Below are 17,389 nucleotides of genomic sequence, written 5' to 3'. Positions count from 1 at the left end.
CTGGCACACTCAGTGCACTCAACTAGGGACCTACTAGTAAAACAAATAAGCCAATCATGGATAACCAATCACAATAACAATTTACACAGACAGCATATGCACTTTAGCACTGATCAGCAGTGGTAAAGTGCCCAGAGTCCTATAGCCAACAACCACATGTCAGGAAAAAATAGAAGCAAGAAGCAAAATAAATCTTGGGGCTAAGCCTGCAAAAAGGGCCATTTCCAACAGAACTACAATAGACTGGCGATGAAAAGAATGAACAGGGAATTGTGTCATTGGGCTAGGATTAGGGATCAGGCAGAGAGAGACATTGTTGTAAAGGCACAGGCCATGTTCCCATTGTAAATCAAAGAGTTAAAGGCAATGGGACACAGGCAGGTGATGTGAATGCCTGAGCAATGGGTATGGTTGCCTCTCATAATGGAAAAGAATGTTTTAATTGGTACATAAGAGAAGGTGATTCAACCTCATCCTTGGCAGAAGTGCCAGTGTGTGTGAGAAGAAGATAAAAAAATTAGTAGTGCACATAAGACATGGAAATAAGATGCAGAGCCATAGCAAACCTATTAACGAGAAAAACTGTTTACACATTTTGGAAAATTCCGCTGTTTTGTTTCAAACGTTTTTGTAATTAATTGAAACGTACTGCTTGTCTAAGTTTAAAGTTCAACTTTTAAATGACCTATCCAAACAAATCCTACCTGGATAATGAAAATGACCCTTTTCTCATGCTATGTTTATTGATTTCGGGCAGGGCCCTGCTCCTCTTCCGTTTTGAAATGCGCCAGGGTTGTACCTGCCTTCTCATGTCTCATTCTCCTCTTTTCATCATTGTGTTGTTTCAGACTCTCAACCTACCACCGGCTGCGGAAGCTCTTAAGTAACCACGCCTACATCAGCTGGCCCGAGGATCCCGCCCAGGCCGAGCCCTTCTGGGTGAAGCTTCGAGCAGAGCTGGACTCGGGGCTCACCCGAGAGCAGGCCATGCAGCTTGGCATCACCATATGACTTTGAAACTCAATTTCATGACAGGAATCCCCAATGCTCACAGCATTGGCAATCCTGAGGATATTTGATGTTTTCTATCAGTGTCATAATGGACCGCGGACTTTATTTATAATGTGCAAAGGCTTCGGATTTTGGGTAACTTTGACTAATAGCATAAAGTCTTGCAAACTTGAATTGACAAATTGCACAATGGTTTGTACCTACAGCATTTGGTCTGCTGTTCTCCACTAAGCATGGGCGAATTTTGCTAATCTGGCGTTCGCGAATTTTGCGAATTTGCGAATTCGCAATCCGCAAAATCCGCGAATTCTCGCGAATTTGCAGATTTTTTTTTTGTGTTCGCAAGGATTTCTGCCAGTTCGCAAGGATTACTGACAGTTCGCGAGGGTTTTGTAACAGTTCGCAATCGCGAACTTACATGTCGGCTCGCAACGGTCACGATTATGTTGTTTCTACGTCTGGTTCATCATCATAGGTTCCCAGCACCCTCTGTTTCACCCCTGCCACCCTCTGTTTTACCCATGCCACCCTCTGGTACATCAATGCCTTATGCCACCCTCTGGTTCATCATCACTGTAGATTATGGGGGGAAAAAGCAAGCACACCTGCCTGCTTCAACTGACATGAATTAATTTGGGGTTGATTTATTAATGTGTCACTGTTTTAAAATTCCAGTCTGGCACCTGCATCCTTATCTGTAATTTGCTTTCTGTTGCAGTGCAATTTTTTTTCCAGGACCTTTGTGGCCTACTTGTAGCTATTCTATGAGCCTGCTGTGAGGGTCAGAGCAGGGTCATACAATTGTTGCAACTAGCAACTGAACTTTGGAGGGGCCCTTGTCAGGAAGCACTACAGGGAACGGTTACTAATGATGAGTTTGAACTTTTGAACCTGCTTTCACTTTTGCAAAACTCGTTTTTCTGCAGAGCAGCATTACAGCAACTTTAATGCCCCACCAAGCTTATATGAGAAAGTTGATTTCTAATCCAAAAGTTATCCAAATAAAATCAAAAGGCCTCAAATCTAAAAAAGTGCAGGCAAATGTCAACCTGAGGAGTTATTCTGATAAAAATAATAATTTTCAGAAGGTCTATGCTGCTTGTTAGTAGATTTCTTGTGTGGAATTGCAATTTTTGTAATTTCGCGAGTGCGAGATTGTTGCTGCCCGCCGCACCTACATGTTCGCAAAGAAAAAAAATCCGCTGCGTGCGAATTTGCGGATTTTGCGGGAAATTCGCGAATCTCGCGGATTGCGAATTTACCGAAAATCCGCAAAATCCGCGAGCGTAACGGATTTTCCGCCCATGCTTATTCTCCACCGTAGAAGCCTCTTCACGTCGCCCTCAGTAAGCATCTCGTTTGGATTTATGATTCCTTCCTGAAGACTTTGGCAATCTGCAAGTTGAAAATAACTTTATTGGTGTGCGGTTGACGAGTATCTTTGAATAGTGCAATCATCATCAAAGAAGGAGGTGTAATATATTGGCTACGCTGCAATCTTTGGGCTAGGGTTCGAGTCACAGCTTTGGCACTTGGCTTAAATGTGTGTGTTTCTTCTTGGGAAATCTCTCAATCGCTCTGTGCCTGTATAGGTACTTCTTAAATTAAAAGGGAAATAGGTGAAATGTAGTCGTGTTAACTCCAAGATGTATAATCCCCATTTGTTGTGCATCATCTTGTATCGTCTGTCAGAACACCTGATAATGTCCATCGCTCCATTCTATAGAAATCCTGACACATACTTTCATCAGCATTGCCCTTTATGTGTGAACCACAGCAGCAAACTCCTCTTTCATAATTCCATTCTCTAACTTTACATACACTTACAGATACATCTAAGAATAGATGTATCTGCTTGAGGTTTCTGCAGCACAGTTTCTGTAATTGGTGAATCTTTTGTATATGATCTAGAAACCTATAATAGAGTAAAAAAAAAAAGATTTGGCTAGAATAAAATGTTAATCCTCCTGCAAATTCACCTGCATAATGCAAATCAACATTCTGAATGTATTCCTGGATTGAATGTCTATTTTAAAGTCTAGGCTATACACCGCATACGGGTAAGCAAGGGCTTTACTACATTTGAAATATCTCGGGAAACTAGTGGTAAGGTGGAGCTGCAGGTAAGTCCAAGTTTATGGACCCATTACATATTGAGGTTCAAGAATTCATAGAGTTCTTTAAATTTAGAACTGATTGTAGTTTATGAATCATTTAAACCGGGGAACCCGATGTAAATTACATTACAATAATCTAGCTGAGCTGGCATGAATGCGTTTAGAATCCCCACCTCATGTGTAAGAGAATCGGCACAAGGCACATTCTCCTCAAGGCTTGCAGCTGAGGGGCCAAACTCGACAGCACGTTTTACCTGATTGGGTAAGGTTACTTGAGCGATAGGTATTGGTTTCCAGCCCAAAGACCCAGGCCAAAATTGAGTAGGCCTCAAAAGACAGGGGGCATATTTACAAGCCCCTATTGCCACAGGAACATCACCTTTGTCTTTGTTCCTGTGGCGATTATGGCTTATTTAGAAGGTGTTGTTAAGCCTCTTAATGTGGCTTAACGCCGCCTTGTATATAAGGCACCCTTTCATGCTATACTTGGCGTGAAAGGGGTTGGGCAATGGGTGATATGGTGGGCATTCCACCACTGCACTCATTGATTTTGAAGCTTACCCCAATTTACAGGGGTGGTGTGAATAGGAGGCAGCAACCAAATTAAGATTTAAAAAAACCTGGTCTTAACATGGCGAAGCGAAGAGAAATGCTTCATTTCTACTCGATTTTACTGTTTCTATGTATGGTGAATTGTTCAGCACACATAGAAACTGCATAATGCCATGAATGATTGTTTATGTGCAGGAAGGTACTCCTTCCTGCACATAAACAATCTTTACCTGCTACACAAGCACGCTTGCACAATGGTGTAAGAGTACCTGTGTTGGAGCTAGGCAGCTACATTTAGCGCCAGTGCTAAGGGAAAGGCCGGGGTGCACCGTATTCTTGTGAATATGGCGCATCCCTGCGTTTGTAAACTGTTGGAACGAGGCATTAGCCTTCTTGGCTGAATGACACTCTTCAACAGTTTCCTAGTAAATATGCCCCAGATAATCTTTGTCTTGTTTAGCTTTAAATGATGATTGTAAATCCATTATTTGACATGTAACGAACCGTGCAAAGTTTAATAGCTGTGTCACTCAGACCGTTACAGACCTTGAATGCTCTCTGGGCGCCATTGGCAAACATAAAGAGATCAAACCCATTCGATCAGATCAGCCAGAGGAGATGTGTAAATATTACATAACATTGGGGAAAATCCTAGGAAGAGGCCAATCAGCAGTTGACTTTACCAGAAACACTCTAGTGAAGACATCCGTGTGTCCTGCTTCCACTGCCATCTAGACATTCCTCTAGGCACAAGTTGTTCACAATATCTACAGAGCTGTTTGATCTATATGTTTAATTGAGACTGTTGGTTTTCTCAGCTCATCTGAACTTGGCCAATATTGTTTAATCAAGAGAATGTAAAATGAAATAATTAGGTTGTTAAAACATAGTAAGATTAGAAGTAACACCCACCATCTGCTCCCTCGAGAATAAGTGTTCACTTTTCTCTCTGGCTATAGTCAGAACCCCAGATATACATTTAAGTAGGCTCTCCATGCATACACTCATGTTGTCTAACTCAGCCTACTATCTCGACCTCACCACCATAATCCAACCCCATCCTCAGCAGCTTCCAGCGCACTGGGCTCTCTTCCAATTCTTTAGCTCCCTGCTGCCCAACTTAGAACAATTTCTCTCCTAGCAACTTTCCCTTATAATTCACCTAGAAAATCACTATCATCAGGTACACTCTTAAAACCTTCTTCACAGCCTTTATACTCTTATATACTTCTCTTCTTCCTCCCTCCCAATCTTTGCAACTCACTTTCTTTAACAGTGCTAATGATATCCAGTTACACCAGCATGCCATCACTACAGCTGCAATAGAGGAACACACGGGCATATTATCAAGGGGGAAGACAGGAAATTATCGCCTCTTTAGCGGCAGTTTTTGGCCGCTAAGTGGCGATAATTCTATCGCTGTATTAGCAAGCTGTCGCTAACAGCAGTTATCGACAGCTTGTAGGCGATAGCGAGCGGTTTGGGGCTCGCTTTGCATGTCAGTGATATTTATCGCTAATGACATGCAAAGTGGGCGTACCCAACCTGTTAGCGACTGAAAGCAGTCACTAACATCGCTATCGCCTATTAACAACACAGGCGTAGTGAAGGACTGGGTTATTTAGAACCCAGCGGTGCCAGGGCACAACACCTGAAACCTTCGTGGGTAACCTGCTCCGGCGTACTAATCACAGAGACACGGGACACTTCCTTCGGCGTCAAAGATTCAAGGTTTATTTGCTGCAGGGAAACACAGAGATCACGGAAGTACAACCAGTGTAGTTCAGAGTGTCTGCTTCAAATTGGTTCTGCGGATCGCTCCTTTTATACATGGTTTTCCCATAGAGTTACATTGAACACAAAAGTTTATGACCCGGTTCCCACAATTATCCCCCAGAGGGGCCGCTTTGGTCACTTTGATACACACAAGGCCCGGAACATAAGTGCGGAAACATTTGGCGGTTCCCAACTGTAAAAACCCATCTTCCCAACATTAGTGCATTCCAATCGGTAATAAACAGATCGAAATAGGAACAAAAACAGGTGTAGAGGAAGACGGAGACAGTGGGGAAATCGGAAAGGGTGTAAAAAAGGGGAGGTATCGAGAAACACGAGATACAGGCATCAAAGGGACGTGCCTAATGAGATGCACGGCTAAGACAATAAACCGGCACGACAAGATGAGCCTCGAGCGGGGCCATCAGCCTTACAGTATCATCCCCCTCATCATAAAGACACTTACAAAAGACATGTGTCTTCCGCAAATATCTTGGGAGTCCCAGGGTCGCGAAGCGGACAACGTCCGTTCGCTGGCTACTTGAGGGCAAGAGACAAAATGGATGCTGTATCTAAGATGGAACCCGTGGGTACAGATAGAAATACCCACGTAACAGATGAACGGTTTAGGTTAGCACAGCGAAACTGCGTACACCCACTAAACTCGTCATTTGCGGTTCATAGATACCAGACTCGACTATATTCGTACGAGTCGAAAACACCACTTACAATTATCACGGAACCTCAGACGCTCCTTTTGCCCTCATGTAGGCAAGCACTAGTCGGAATCATACTCAATATTCATCAGACCATCTAGATGTTGCTGTAGCATAGCTCTGTCCAACCGAGTTCCATTGGTAACAGGCGGCTGTCTCATACACGTTGTAGCACAGAGGCCACATAAGGCAGGACCGCACTGCACGCAAAGGCAACACGTGAACAGGAACGCCATGACAACTCCGATAATCATCAGAATCTTCTAACCCCAAGTCGACATTAGGCCCCAAAACCACCCAAGTAGCGTCCAATCCCCTACATCCACGTGTATGGATTCAGAGATCTTATGCAACTTAGAGATGGCTTGATAGACAGTCGGAGCATTATCTGGAATGAAAATGCAGCAGCTCGAATGGATCACCTTACATACCCCACCTCGATCTGCTAAGATGACATCTAAAACCATACGGTTTTGTAACGTCATTAGCCTATCCGCCTGAAGTTCTGTGGTGATATTACCAAGGGCACTGGCAGTAATATTAGCTGTCGATTCTACCACTCGAGTCAACTGTCTCAGGTTCCTACTATTAACCATAGGTCCCCAAAACGGGAGGAAACCCATGAAAAAGTCTCCTGCCTCTTGACCGGCAGTATCCTCTTCGCTAATTACGCCGCGCACAACTCTAGTCTTATGATAATCGGCATCTACAGTGAACGTCGGAGGCAACAAATTTGCAATGAAGCATGAGCCCATGAAGTCAGCGGGCAACCATGCATATGCACGATCATGGCAGATAAAGTATGTACCCTTGGCTGCCAGGAACACAGGGGACGAGACCATCGGCAGAATGTAATTTTCAGTGCAAGCACTCTCTCCAAGTCGGGCTTTCGATCTTCGGCCACGACCCATTAGACAAAAATTACCAATGTGGGGTACGACCCATATCGGAGGTGAGCTTTTAAGCTGCTTTTCACTAGTGAACACACTATACTCGCCTCTACTCAGGACCCTGTAAGCTTGTACCTCTTCTTCGGGAATAAGCGAGGGATCATAGATATCGCTGTCTAAGTCCTCGATTACTATCGACAAAGGTTTTTGATACGAGGTAGGACCAGAGTAGGGGGAACGTGGTTCTCGAATGGGGTGGAAACCTAGTGCGCTTTGAAACATTGTTTGAAATGCTCGAGCAGACCCTTGGGAGCTATACGGTAACACCAGATACGGAATTCCCTTATCCGTAGTATGTGGCATCAACCCACACACCCAACAATTAGTAGTGTTAACCACTAACTGATGCTGATGAAGGAGCTGAATAAAGGAATTATTGCGGAATTCTGCACGTCTAGCCTGCTCGTGTTTGGGTAATACATGAAAGGAATGGGGAGAAGCAACAGTAGTAAGTTTAGGATCAGGTGTAGGAGTAGGTAAAACAGGAGATAGAAAACCAGAGATCATATAATACACCCCACCCGCCAAGAATGCAGAAACAGTCAAGAATAACACAAACACTTGAAATATAAAACATTTCGTACGACTAAGTTGTTGCAGCTTGAATCTTTGTATCTGAGCTTCTTCCAAGTCCATCAGCTTCGAAAATGCCATTCCCTACGACCGTCCGCAACGTTTCTTGACGCACTCCGTTCTGTGTAGCAATAGTCAATCCCTAGGAGTTCCCAGGAACCGACGGTCTTTAACCTAGCGTCAAGACCTACTATGCAGAAGGAAGTACGCGCGCGGCCGTACGGCCTTTATTTCACAAATATATATATATATATATACAAAAACAATGTCTCTCGGCTGTGGAAGCAAAAAGTATAAGGAATGAAGCTTCAATGTATATACACACAGGAATAATCACAGTAATATGAATGTTCAAACTGATCACGGAAAACGGGATAATGTAGTTGTCAATACAGCAAAACAGGATCTTTTATTAGTCTTTAGTGCTAGATCGCAAAAAGTATCGGGTTTTCCCAGGACGTGTCTGCTCGCCAAACAAAGGATCCGTTGAAGAGACAGCGTCCTGCTGATCAGTTGAGTGTTCTGGTCTTGAGTCTTTTGATGACAATTGTTCAACAGTGTCTTTCTGCTGCACTGAGGATTCTCCGACAGGTTGTGCGCCGCTAAAAGGTACAAACGCCGGCAATCCTTCGGTTTCAGTTGATGCAATGCCTCTCCTCACCCACGGGTCTGCCGGCAAAGGGATAGGGACTTTTTTGGTGTGGGTGGCGTGCACCCAGTTTTTCCGTCCCTCAAGACGAACAGCAGTCCTCGTGGCAAGGAGAACCTGGTAAGGTCCAGTAAACCTCGGGTCCAAGTTGTTCTTGCGCGAAAAGTTCCGCGTCACCACCCAATCTCCGGGCTGGAGTTGGTGGCCTGGACCCTCCGTCTGCGTCGGCAGTGCGTCGTGAACCTGTTGGTGAATTAACCTCAGTTTAGCAGTCAAGTCATGAAGATAATCGATCAGCATTGGATACTCAAGATCACAAAAAATACCTGGCCTAGGAACCCCCCAGACATTCGCAGGACGACCGAACACTATTTCATAGGGACTAAGCCCTACTCGGGAGTGTACAGTCGCCCTAGTTGACAGTAACGCTAAGGGTAAAGCGTCAGGCCACGAAAGACCAGTCGTAGCCTGAATCTTTGCTAGTTTTAGTTTAAGGGTGCCGTTATACCCCTCAACCAAACCAGCTGACTGGGGATGATTGGCGCTGTGGAATTTCTGATTAATTCCAAGGCCCTTGCACACACTCTTCATCACACTTCCCACAAACTCACTTCCGTTATCTGACCACACGACTCTAGGGATTCCATACCGAGGAAAATACTCCTTCAGTAGGATTTTCGCAGTAGACAAAGCAGTATTGTCTTTGAGAGGATAGGCCTCGATCCATCGGGAGAATGCGCAAACCACAACTAAAACGTATTTCAAGTTATTGCATCGCTCCATATGGATGAAGTCCAATTGAATCACCTCAAAGGGACATGAAGGGGGAGCAAAACTGCCAGGAGGAGTTGGGGTTCCTTTGCCAGGATTGTACATCATACACACCATACAATTCTTCACCAGACGTTCAGCACATTTCGTAATACCATCATTCTTCCACACAGGAGACAACAACTTACAAATACCTTTTGCGCTAATATGTGCTAACCCATGCGCCATTGTCACAACGGCCAGCACATACGCATCGGGCAACAACCATCTTTTCTGATCCGACAAATCAATCCAACAACCATTCGCCTCCAACTTTCCCGTGCTTACTTTCCACTTCGCCTTTTCAGTCTCGGTGGCCTCATTCTGAATTTCTTTCACACTTTCAATAGTGTCTTCACACATGCTCGACTCTGTAGGCCACCTAACCGAACTCGTCACATACATTCGAGTGCTAAGGTTCCGGGCAGTCTCCTTAGCGGTCTCATCCGCAAACGCATTACCACGACCAACATCATCCGTCACCTTACGATGCGCACTACATTTAACAATCGCTACCTGCTTAGGCATCGTCAATGCATCCAAAAGATCATTCACAAGCTGACCATGTTGAATCTTCGTACCATGCGACGTCAAGAAACCTCTCTCTCTCCACAATCGTCCGAAACTATGTGCAACGCCAAATGCATATTGGCTGTCGGTAAACACATTCACACGTTTCCCTTTCGCTAACACACACGCTCTGGTGAGAGCGATCAGCTCTGCAGCTTGGGCAGAATTCTGATTCAATCTTGCAGTCTCAACGACAGTATTTAATGTTACAACAGCATAAGCAGTAGTCACATCGCCATTCGGCAACTTAAAACATGACCCATCCACATACAGTGTTCCATCCGGGTCTTCCAATGGAGTGTTTTTAAGGTCCACTCGACCTTTTGTTTCCTCTTCTGTCCTCAAATAACAATCATGTTCTGTTATTTCATCTGACTCTGAGCTAATTGGTAACAAAGTTGCCGGGTTCAGGACATTACAACGTTTTATTTGAATGTGGCTTGCCAACAGCGTCAACTCGTACCCAGACAACCTTGCACTCGTCAAGTGCTGAGTTTTCGTACGATTCAAAAGAGTGTCGACTGCATGCGGAACCATCACCGTAAGCATATTATCCATGACCAATCCTGCTGATTGTCGGATGGAGACCGCAGCTGCCGCTGTTGCTCTCAAGCAACTCGGCAATGCTCTAGCTACTGGGTCCAAGGTCGAGGAAAAATATGCACATGGACGCTGCTTACCACCAAAAGGTTGCGTTAAAACACTCAAAGCACAACCTTCCCTTTCGTGAACATATAATGTGAACGGTTTACTGTAATCAGGAGTACCTAACACAGGAGCCGAACACAATGAATCACGCAATTCAGAAAAACTTTTCTGACATTCTTCCGTCCATGGTAGAGGAGTTGAAACATCCTTGCACGTAAGAGACACTAATGGTTTCGCTAGCAATGAAAAGTTAGGAATCCATTGCCTGCAGTACGACGTGATACCTAGAAAGGCACGCACATCTCTTTGGGTTGTTGGCACAGCCATTCGCGCAATCGCTGCAATTCTCTCTGGGGTCAACCGCCTTCCCTCCTTTGACAATAAGTGACCTAGATAGGTTACTTCTTGACAACAATATTGGAGTTTAGAAGGTGACACCTTGTGATTTAACTCGCAGAGATGTTGCAGCAACGACACCGTAGCAATTTTACAAACGTCCTGAGTATCAGCAGCCACCAATAGGTCATCGACGTATTGGATTAAGGCCGCACCAACCGGCAACGTAAACGCATCCAACTGACCCTTCAAGGCTTGACTGTAAATCGATGGACTCTCACAGTAGCCCTAAGGAGCGCGTTTGAACCGGAAGCTGCGTCCACCGAGAGAGAAACCGAAAAGGTCCCTGCTCTTCTCTGCAATCGGGATGCTGAAGAACGCATTCTTCAAGTCAATCACCGAAAACCACGATGCAGAAGCTGGAATCAGAGTCAGTAGCGCCGTGATGTCAGGCACAACGGGGAACTGAGGAATCACTATTTTATTTACTTCCCGTAAATCGATAACAAAACGATAAACGGGTGGCTTCGAAGGATCAGTACGTTTAAGAATGGGCAGTACAGGGCTGTTGCACACGTTTCCCCGAGTCTCTTCAATAACGTCTTTCTCGATCAAATCATAAATGATCGCTAACAATGCTCGTTCACCATCAAGAGAGATACGATACTGGGCAATACGTGGCAATCGCACATTAGATTTCAACTGAACGACATAAGGGGAGATGTCAAGCAGGCCCACATCATTGGGACCTGTTGCCCACAAAGACGCAGGAAGAGAACTCAATTCCGGTGGAAGCTTATCGAGAGACAAATACATAGGAGAGACAACCCTCTCTCCTAACGTAAGCTTTACACCCGCAGGAGAACAATACAAAGTTGCATACAAACGTTTAAGCAAATCCAGGCCCAAAAGATTCTCACCACAACCAGTAGTCAAAATCAACGGTGCTTCTAGCTCACAATGCCCAATTTTAAGGGGCAAAGGGCGCGAAACTGGATTGCTAACGGGGGCGCCAGAGAATCCAACGGAAACATTTGTTAAGCCAGACAAAGGTGCGCCAGGGAGTTTCGAATGCATAATAGAACTTTTCGCTGCACCAGTGTCCAACAGAAAAGGCTCAACGACGCCCGATGTAGCAACTGCGACGTAAGGCCCTCTCTGATCAACCGGAACTGATACCACTCCCTCTCCTTGTCTTTGGCTGTCCTAGTAATTACTGTCGTCAGTTCCCTGATCGACGTAATAATCATCTACATTGTACTGCGCAGATCGTCCTTGCGATGATCCTCGTTGATCGAAACAATTATTAGAATTAGAGGAGTTATCAGAACGATCATTCTGAGCACCACGACCCCTACCACGTGATACCCGATGTGAACCACCACGACCTCCTTTGGACGAATTACCACTATTGCGATCATTCAGAACAGGGCAATTGAATTTAATGTGTCCCTCCTGTCTACAATAAGCACATTGATTGTACCCTAACGATGATCTTTGGGAGGAGGAATCATTACGCGGCTGCGATCGATTCGATTGCGACTGCGATCTATTCTGTTTGGATGCATTCTGATTTGAACGCGGAGGATACGCTTGTTGAAGCAACACTTTAGTTTTAAGCTCTTTCGTCTTTTTATCAGCGCGGTCGCTCTCTTCTTTCTCTCTGTTCTCATAATATTGTGCTGTGGCCAATATCTGAGCTGAGGTAGAAACGGCCCATGCACTTTCCGAATTCTTTAATTTATTGCTCAAATCGGGCAGTAAGTTCGAAACAAATTTATCCACAAACAATCGCTGACCACCCTCAGTACCCATATCCTGTCCACTATGGTCAATGAATGCTTCCTCGAACCTCGTAAAGAAGTCGGAAACACTCTCGTCCTTCTTTTGCTTACAAGCTGACAATTTGTCCCAGTTCACCCTCATAGCTGGCATAAGAGTTTTCATTAAAGTTATTATTCGTTGAGGAAGATCAACAATCAGCTGGTCGGGTTTAGCACCACCAGTTTGTCCGGCATCTGCCGCTACAATGGCAGCCCAAGCACCACCTAATTCATTCGGATGGTTTTCCTGACGAATCTTAGCCCATACCGGTTGCGGTACGACATTGCCGAACAACATATCGATATCGGCAAGATTCATTACCGTAGCATCTACGAGCTGCGATAATTCTTTGTAATACCCTGTAGGATTTTTGCGAGGGTCGGGCAAAGACTGCTTCACCTGTAACACTTCCGAGCGTTTCCATGGGAGATGTATCCATACTCTCTGGAAATGCCCCAGTGTCGGAGGAGCAGCATTAGGATTAGGTGGCATCCAAACCGGTGGAACCTCTCGCATAGGAAATTGGCCAGACTCATCTGGCTGTCTTTCAATATCCTCAACAAACAATGCTTGGGGTATCGGAGTGGGACGAAAAGATAGCAACCGCTCAACAGCACGTCGAACGTTGGTATCCACTATCAGTCCGTTCGAGAACTGAAGCTGAAGATCAGACAGGGCGGTCAGCACCTCGTCAGGTGCATCGGCCGATATCTGATCGCGAAGGACCTTACACATTTCCTCGAACACATATCTCTGGGTCGGCATATTAAATTGACAAAATGTGTCGAGTACAACGCGTGGCGGATTTCGAAGAGGATGCATCATCCAACCCATCGCCATATTATATAGCGAAGCGCGTTCTCTGTTACCAGGAAGCTGACTACGTCTCTGAGGACCATCGGAACCAGCGGACCCAAGAACAGGTCCGAGCGAATGAAAGAAACTAGCCGCAAGAGGGGAATTACGAGAACGAGTAGAGGGAGAAGTATAGGACACAAGACTAACAAGCGAAGGAGTAGAAACAGTAGCAACAGCAGGAGTTAACAAAACAGGAGCAGTAGCGGGAGCAGGAGTATGTGGAAGCGGAGGAGCAGTAGGGATAGCAGTAGGCAAAGGAGCAGGAACAGTCGGAAGAGCGGGTGCAGGTTGAGGAACAGGCACAGGAAGAATAGGCGGAGGAATAGGTACAGCAGGAACCACGGGAGCTGCGGTACCCTGTACATACGGAGGTGGCGACTTCATAAGATAAGACATTAAAGGATCCTCAACTGACTCTTCCTTCTTTTCCGACTCCGTAGGCAAAGCGGGATAACATTTATCTACGGTCATACGCTGTAGTCTATCAAACATTTCCTTATCCTTAACCTCCTTGTCGCGCTGAAATTGCTCTGCTTTCTTCACTATGGTAGCAACATTATCTCGCTGATTTCGTTTAGTCTGTCTGATTTCTTTCTGTCGGGCTTCTTTACGCCACAACCGAAAGGCATCAAACATGGCCGGCCTTGACTTTCTCTCGAACAATTTAACCTCTAGATTATCTAAGATCGGGGCCTCGAAGCTACCATGAGGTGGCCAACGAAGGTCACCGTCCTTCTTCGTGTATTTGATCCAGTATTCATTAAAAGTAATCGGGCCTAGCCCATGTTTACTGTAGAGCTCATAAGTGGGAGTTCCAACCGGAGGTATCGGACCCGAGTCCTCCAGACGGGAATCCGTACCACAAGGTCTGAAACAACTAAACAAAGTACTGCGACCAGGCATCTTGCACACTAGCCGAGTTTCACAAACTTCAAGGGTTACGGGATTTACCAAGTCCCAGCAAAGAACAAAACCCTCGGTTTTTGGCGGCTGCAGTCGTCAAACAATACAACAAAGGACCAAGAACTACAAATGCAATGGAACCATGCAACCACTAAGCAACCACAACCAAGAACTCTGGGAGCGACCCACAAATACTTAACTCAAAGATCGATGGCGTCACCAAGAAGGCCCGTCAATCGTCTCGCTCTACCAAGGTCTACGCCAGGCGCCAAAACAGGTCTACAGTCAGGGCAGCAGTCCGTCGCAGCCGTCAGGAGGCGGGAATCTTCGTGGGAAAAGTCTTCGGGCCACTTATTTCGACAACAGGATCGATGAAGCGGGGTGCACCTTCCCTCGGAGATTTCACACGAAGTTCCTCACGATCGTCGGGCTTGGACCGGTACCACTGAAGCAGTCCTACGTTGGGCGCCAACTGAAGGACTGGGTTATTTAGAACCCAGCGGTGCCAGGGCACAACACCTGAAACCTTCGTGGGTAACCTGCTCCGGCGTACTAATCACAGAGACACGGGACACTTCCTTCGGCGTCAAAGATTCAAGGTTTATTTGCTGCAGGGAAACACAGAGATCACGGAAGTACAACCAGTGTAGTTCAGAGTGTCTGCTTCAAATTGGTTCTGCGGATCGCTCCTTTTATACATGGTTTTCCCATAGAGTTACATTGAACACAAAAGTTTATGACCCGGTTCCCACAATTATCCCCCAGAGGGGCCGCTTTGGTCACTTTGATACACACAAGGCCCGGAACATAAGTGCGGAAACATTTGGCGGTTCCCAACTGTAAAAACCCATCTTCCCAACATTAGTGCATTCCAATCGGTAATAAACAGATCGAAATAGGAACAAGAACAGGTGTAGAGGAAGACGGAGACAGTGGGGAAATCGGAAAGGGTGTAAAAAAGGGGAGGTATCGAGAAACACGAGATACAGGCATCAAAGGGACGTGCCTAATGAGATGCACGGCTAAGACAATAAACCGGCACGACAAGATGAGCCTCGAGCGGGGCCATCAGCCTTACAGTATCATCCCCCTCATCATAAAGACACTTACAAAAGACATGTGTCTTCCGCAAATATCTTGGGAGTCCCAGGGTCGCGAAGCGGACAACGTCCGTTCGCTGGCTACTTGAGGGCAAGAGACAAAATGGATGCTGTATCTAAGATGGAACCCGTGGGTACAGATAGAAATACCCACGTAACAGATGAACGGTTTAGGTTAGCACAGCGAAACTGTGTACACCCACTAAACTCGTCATTTGCGGTTCATAGATACCAGACTCGACTATATTCGTACGAGTCGAAAACACCACTTACAATTATCACGGAACCTCAGTAGCGATGGAAATATTCGCGCTAAGCGAGAATATCACCAAAAAGTAACGCCTGCTCTGACCAGTTCTTAGCCATTATATCCAATGGTAGGTGGATATAATGGCTTAGACCCTGTTAGCGATAATGCGTGAATATCGCTGTATTCTCAGCGATATTCACGGATTTTGCCGCTATCGCTGGGAATTTTAGTGCTTTTGAGGTAAACGTTGCTAATAGCACGTTATCTCAGCGATAAAATCCCGTGATGCGCGGCCATAAAAAAATTGCCGCTAAGCTGACTTAGCGATAAATATCGCTATTTGTTGATAATATGCCCCACAGAGTCTACACTGCTGTATTGTTTTGAGCAGTACATTGCGAGGTGCTACATTGTCATGAGTAAGAATAATTTGAACAAGCATTGGTAAATGCACTGTATTTCGTCTATGTGATTAATAATAATTTTGTTGTTGTTACAAGTTTTAGCTTGGTGAGCAGCTGTGCAATATAAGTTTCCGAAACTCCATAAAAGAGTAATGACTTGTTTATTGAGAAAGCTAATATGCTGTGCAGTAACTGGTGGTAATCTAATGTGGGGAGCTTAGGTAAGGGGCAGAGGACAAAGAAAACAATTAAAACGGTGTGAGGATGTGGCACTGTGGTCAGAGCTGCCGACCTTGCTCCTGGGGAGCATTCGAATCTTGGCTCCTGGTCAACATTCTGTTATTCCTGGCAAAGAATGAAAAGGAGCTGTGTTTTGACGCTGCAACATTGAAATAAATCGCAAACGCATGCACACATGCGACAATAAACATCCGCAGGCAGTTACTGGATTTTAGGTCCCCCATGGCATGCAATGATATTTTACATGAGTATGGTGCAGCTAGTAATGCGGTCACACAAGGAATGGTGCTGCCCAGGGTACGTGACATAGGCCTGTATCTGTTCGCAAGTTGAATTATTGGTAACCTTGGTTACTAGCATTCCATGTAAAGCACTCCAATACCTTCGGGTCAAGTTTGCACTACATAAAAACACCAACAAAATTAATTAAATAAAAATAATAGGGGCCTGAATGAAGGTGAAAAAGACATGAGGAAGGTGGGTGGGGGAAATGAGGGAGGACGCAGGAGGTGGATGAAGCCGGGGGTGGGTAAAACAACAAAAAGGGAGGAGGGCGTGGTGGGTTTATAGCACGTAGGGGCTCAATCAAAAGAATGGCGGGGTGCTAAGTTAACGAGTCGGGGAGAAGACAGCTGTAGATGCACTCTTATGGAGTGCTCCCTAGGTGTTCCAGTGTAATGCAAGTGGTGCTTATGTAAAGCACTCAAATCCTTTCAAAGTTCAAGTTTGCGCTCCAAAAAAGTGGCAAAAAAATATTCAAACAAATAAAAGGCAATGCGGTGCAGGAAGACAACAAACACATGCACTCATCTGCTGTGTGGAAAAGAAAGAATAAAAAAGTACCTCGGAAGCATGCGACCAATGGAAGGACACTGGCCACCAGCCGCTAACTGTACTTGGTCCAGGGAACAGCCAAGGAAAGTGAAAGCTGTCGACGTGACTCTGATGCTGCTGACCAGTGAGAAGCAAGAAATGCAAGTAACAGTGAAGCCTAGGAATGGTAAATAATGGGCAGGCTGTAAGCCCCTTTTTACATCTTATTTTTGTTAATTACAAGAGATTTCACAAACACAGCTCAAGCAATGTCCCGGCAAAACCTAAA

The 17,389-nt window shown here is 45.4% G+C and overlaps 1 protein-coding gene across 4 annotated transcripts in view; it reads left to right on the top strand.

The window, feature by feature from the left end:
* The window catches only part of LOC147701719 (uncharacterized), a 190,670-nt gene extending 187,677 nt beyond the window's left edge, over window positions 1-2,993 (top strand). For all 4 annotated transcript variants that reach the window (XM_086930350.1, XM_086930351.1, XM_086930352.1 and 1 more), the window contains exon 3: window positions 849-2,993. In XM_086930350.1, the coding sequence (XP_086786476.1) occupies window positions 849-1,011 (163 nt within the window). In that variant the 3' untranslated portion in view covers window positions 1,012-2,993. The remainder of the gene's footprint in view (window positions 1-848) is intronic.
* The last annotated feature ends 14,396 nt before the right edge of the window (window positions 2,994-17,389 follow it).

This window comes from Lissotriton vulgaris, chromosome 7 (assembly GCF_964263255.1).
Source record: "Lissotriton vulgaris chromosome 7, aLisVul1.2, whole genome shotgun sequence".
In the NCBI taxonomy this organism is placed as follows: Eukaryota; Metazoa; Chordata; class Amphibia; order Caudata; family Salamandridae; genus Lissotriton; species Lissotriton vulgaris.
This window is presented reverse-complemented; position numbering and strand designations above follow the sequence as displayed.